At 38.8% G+C, this 5,000-nt stretch overlaps 1 protein-coding gene across 1 annotated transcript; it reads left to right on the top strand.

Annotated features, from left to right (window-relative positions):
* Positions 1-407: 407 nt before the first annotated feature.
* Positions 408-4,369, top strand: LOC138023248 (uncharacterized). Its single transcript, XM_068870268.1, has 11 exons — positions 408-725; positions 1,014-1,208; positions 1,289-1,472; positions 1,578-1,767; positions 1,963-2,500; positions 2,705-2,942; positions 3,034-3,285; positions 3,376-3,547; positions 3,672-3,820; positions 3,935-4,128; positions 4,211-4,369. Exons 1-11 carry the CDS (start codon positions 408-410, stop codon positions 4,367-4,369), a joined length of 2,589 nt encoding a protein of 862 aa, XP_068726369.1.
* The last annotated feature ends 631 nt before the right edge of the window (positions 4,370-5,000 follow it).

The raw sequence follows: 5,000 nt of genomic DNA, 5'->3' as shown, positions 1-5,000 counted from the left end.
GGGTACAACACTGAGTTAGCCAATTTGGTCTATGTGTTTAAGTTAATAACTACTTGTGACAATTACGGTATACACTTAAAGGGGGACTCCGACGAAAAAACACGATTTTTCAAAAAGGCTCAAATCCTTGAGGAAACGCCGCCAAAATGTTGTATACACTTTACATATAATAAATTTAACTTACTTTCACCAACATTTCAATGTTATTGCCTCGAAAAACGAGTTTTTCACAGCAGCCGCCATTGTTGGTTTGTCGCCAGCATACTTGTTCGAGAAAACCAGGAACGAGGACTGGTGACGTCACTTACTCAACACAAACATATGTGAACAAGGGGAAGCGCGCGTGAATTGAAATTATTTTCCTTGCTTTCTGTCAAATATTGGTGAGGAATTAGGACAGATTAACGATGCCGGCCAGTTGGTGTGTTGTTCAGGGATGCAGTAACATAAGCGATGTTGATAAGGGGATTTCTTTGCATCGTTGTCCGCCTGACAAAGCGACTTGTGCTCTGTGGAAGCGCTTCGTACGGACGCACCGGGCAAATTTTGATCCAGACAGTCGTTTCGTGGTATGTTCCGTTCACTTTGAAGAGAGTTGTTTTGAAAGATCTGTTCACATGAAAGGGCAGAAAAGAATATTGAAGCCAAGGTCTATTCCCACGATTTGGAAGAGTCCAGGAAATGAACAGGTATCATCCACCGCCACTAATAGAGGACGCCGGAAGGTGAGAAATTCAGCTTACTTTGTTTTATTATGAATTTTGCAATGATGCAAGTAGTTGTGAGGACGCTGGTTTGTTTCCATCAATCACACATTGTTGGGGGCTATTTTGCTGCCTTTTTCGTCTTTCAATCCTTAGTTTCGTAAATCAGGAAATTAATCAAGTGAAGGTGTCATAACAGTGCACCGGTTAACGCAAATCAACTCGGAATTTTAAGAACGATCATGGCGGTACTTCATGTTTATATATGAGGCATACATCTTAAATTATTGGTGTACGGGTTTTTTCCAGATGCTGAAAGACATTGGTATCCATAAACGTAAAACTCCCTACAGAAACAATGAAAAGGAGAACGATTATCGCTCAAGCAACGATGATTTGGTCACCCAAACAGATACCGACCAAGGTGAAATTGTGACACCTCCAGTTGTGGAGACGAACGATTCCAGTTCCGAAGAACAGCAAATGGAAACCGCAGACGACTTGGTACGTATATTCTCTCGCAAATTCTCGGTGAAGGCAACAGTAATTTACAATCGTACATTTATGTTGTCAAACTGTGATAGGTTTCTGATGGACCAACGAACAGTGACCAGAGCCGAGAAAACAGTAAGTTGGAGCTTAACAAATGGAAGCTGAAAGTCAAATGTCTTCAATCAAAAGTACGGCGAATGAAAAATCATATAAAAGAAATGCTGGATTTACTGGGTCAACAAGAACAGAAGACGCCATCACCAAACTCGTTGTCAAGTAAGTTTACACTTAAAATACAATCATATTTATAACAATAGTACTGATAGTAATGGAACTGAAGATTACAACGACAATATTAATTCATTATTAAATATTTTTTAGGTACTCAGATAGATAACGATGACTTTGAAAGTGACCACAACTCCGACATAGATGGGTTTATGGATGACACCGAGCAGACACCCACTGAGGATGACACTCCAAGCCCTGAGGAAAACGAAGAACAATATCACAAACTTGGGGATGATGATTCCACAAAAAAAGAAGATGTGAACCCAAGGGGTGGTCATTTGTGTTAAACTTTTTCTTTCCAAAAAAAAAACAACAACAACAACAAAAACAGTTAACCACTGTATTGTACAAAAAGTCTCTTACAGTACAACGTTCAAAGGGTTTAATGTTTTACCTTAAAAGACATGTACACACATACACGAAAAAAAAAAACTAGCATGATGCACTTATGAAATTTTGTTTCACCTATTAACAGATTGGAAATTGATGGAAAGAACATCCTGGAGGAGCCGAAAGCAATTATTTTCCTATCAAAATTGCTTCTTCTGTTCCAGTTTTGCCACCTCTGTTTTGCTCCAAAACCAAACTTGAAGTTAAGCCAGTCTGGTACATTTATATCAGTGACAGCGAAATGTGAGAAATGTTGCCGGACATTTTCTTGGGAGAGCCAGCCTAAATTACTGGCAAAGTTTCCTGCTGGAAACCCGCTGCTCAGTTTTGCAGTACTGTGCGCTGGGGCTTCAATAAAGAAGATTTTGGTGGTATTTAAGCATATGAATCTTTTGGTGTACCATGGATCATGCTACTATTATCACCAGCGCCATTTGCTCATTCCAGTCATAGTCACTTTCTGGCGATCTTACAGAGACAGAATTATCAACAGTCTTGCGGGAAGAGAAGTTGACCTGGCTGGTGATGGCAGACATGACAGCATGGGCCATTCGGCTAAGTTCTGTACATACTCAATCTCCTGCTGCACTGTTGGTCTGATTATTGATGTAGCTCTTGTTCAGGTAATGTTCCATTTCTCTTTGTAATTTAATCAACCCTTTATAGCCCAGTGGCCAAGTATAGATTTTGCTTTGTCTAACACCAGACAATTTTACTTGTCAATGGGAAACCCCTTGGGCTGTAAAGGGGTTAACCAGAAGATACTGACTGTTGTCATTACAACTGCTTTACACCAGATTTTGTTTCATTTTGTTTTGAATATGCAGTGTAATGAAGCTGGCAGCAGTTCTGGAATGGAGTTTCTGGGGCACCAAAGAGCTTTTGCCTACCTCTTTACCACTGCAATGAAGATAAAGTCATTCATATCTGACAGACACAGATCCATTGCAAAATGGATGAGAGAGACCTGTCCCAAAAAGTGCAGAGAGCTGAACAAACCTGTTGTGGAACACTTTTTTGACCTGTGGCATGTGGAAAAAAAGGAAGACAACAAACATCAGAGAGGTAAAACAATAATTTATATTTTCTACTATATGACGAGGCTGAATTAATTAATGTTTCCATATAATATCTTTTGTTCTTAACATTATTGCAGAAATTCAGAAGACTCTAACCAAGTTAAGTAAGGAAAAGGCATGTGAGATTATTGGGAGGTGGAAAAAGGCATGTTTGAGACATTTCTATTGGTCAGTAACTTCGACTGAAGAACTCCAAGGAGAGGTGAAACTGGCAAAGTTTGAAGCTTTCCTTTCTCACGTAATCAATAAACACCAGGACTTGCCAAACAGACTCTTCAAGAAATGTCACCATGGTCCTATAACCAAGGAGAAAGTGTGGATGACTAAAGGTAACAAAAACCGCACTTTTACGTTCACCGTTATCTTAAAAAAATATTATTGTTCTTGGAAACAGTAACTGAAATGTTTCAATTTTACAGGTTCAGATGCCTATGGAAAACTGGTAGATGAATTGAATAAACCTTCCTTAACAAAAGGCATTAAGAAAACCTCATCAAATGGTCAAACAAGTTCTTTGGAAGGCTACCACTCAGTCATAAACCAATTTGCCCCTAAAATGCTAGCTTACTCTTATCTTGGAATGCTGAGCAGGTAATAATTATTATTCAAGCATGTTTACATACTTACCGGTACTTTAGGTTATGGTTAACTCTTACTGTCATCATCTGTCATTCCCTGCAAAAGGTGGGCAAATATTTTATCATTCGCATTACAGATGCCTCTTAGCAGCACTGCACTTCAATTACAATTTGAATAGACAGGCCAAAACCAATGCAAATGGAGAAGCTACTTTAAGGGTGAATTATCCAAAACAAAAGTATGGAGAGGCAACAGTGAAGGACGGCAAATCACAACAAAACTATGGTAACGTACATGTACATATACAATTTTAAAATGAAATGCTTATGCATAGATTTTGAAAAACAAAAGCAATACAATTGCTTTGTTTGTTTTCAGAATCACACTATTCTTTTTCAGATTACGTAACTGATATTTATCGTGTACTAGTCAACACTCCAAGAATAGAACTAAAGCAAACTGTAGACGAACTCCAAGCAATTGTGCCTGAACCAGTGTGCTCCACATGGAACAAACAGTCAAAAGCTGATGCTATTACCAAATATAAGAAAGAAAGGCGAAAGAGACAACACTCGTCCCTCCCACATTTACAGGTATAACATCACAAAGCACGTTCGTCATCAAGCATTGCAGAGTTTAGCTTTAAAAAAATGTAAATTATGGTTTGTTTTTTAGAGCAAGAAATGCCACAGTGTAGACAACAAGAAAATGCTGGAGGTCGAAGAAAAAGAAAAGCACCAACATGCAGTAAATGTGGAGCTCCAAGAAAGGGCCACAAACGAGACATGTGTCAAAGCTAAAAAACAGTGGTGCACAGTAACTAGGAATTTATGAACTTGCTATTAAAAAAGGATATGGTTACCAGAAAAACAAGAGAACGAAGTTTGAAGACTCTTGATAACACAAGCTAACGTTCAGGCACTTCAGAGACTAAAACTTACAAAATAAAATCTAAAATAAACCTACCTCTAAATCGTCTTTCTCATTCTCGTTTGTGTCTTGGCCTTCTTCGTCTTCCTCCTCGAAACCCTTATATTGTCCATCTTCGGATGGGAACTTCTTTCGAATAACGTTGTAAGCACAACAAGGTAGAGGAAGTCGTTTGGAACACCCCATGTACTCCCAAACAAGACGCGTAAACTGTCGGTATGACAGGAGGAAAAATATTGGCATTACCGTTCTTATTTGGTAAATTATAGAATATATGAAAATATTTCCTGAGAAGGAAAACAGAAAAGTGCAATCCAAAGTAAGCTTAAAATTTATACAGCACGTACTGAGACTTCGCAGTTTGGCCTTGCTCATACATTGATGTGTATCGCCTGTTCTTTCGGTTTCGTAATCCTATGGCGGCTATTTCTAAAACCCACTCGTCTAGACAACAAGATTGAAAGCCAGGGTGCAATGTTATACAAATCGGTGGTAGTTCTCCATCATCTGCAACTGCTTCCAGCTTCTCCACACA

This window comes from Montipora capricornis, chromosome 11 (assembly GCF_036669925.1).
Source record: "Montipora capricornis isolate CH-2021 chromosome 11, ASM3666992v2, whole genome shotgun sequence".
NCBI lineage: Eukaryota > Metazoa > Cnidaria > Anthozoa > Scleractinia > Acroporidae > Montipora > Montipora capricornis.
Note: the sequence above shows the minus strand (reverse complement) of the source record. Positions and strands in the feature narration are given on the sequence as shown.

What these genes read in the sequence shown, in the direction of transcription:
- LOC138023248 (XM_068870268.1), top strand. Translation starts at nt 408, where the DNA reads ATGCCGGCCAGTTGGTGTGTTGTTCAGGGATGCAGTAACATAAGCGAT. An exon ending in TTGATGTAGCTCTTGTTCAG is followed by an intron (nt 2,501 to 2,704) that starts GTAATGTTCCAT and finishes TTGAATATGCAG; the next exon opens with TGTAATGAAGCTGGCAGCAG. An exon ending in TATCTTGGAATGCTGAGCAG is followed by an intron (nt 3,548 to 3,671) that starts GTAATAATTATT and finishes TTCGCATTACAG; the next exon opens with ATGCCTCTTAGCAGCACTGC.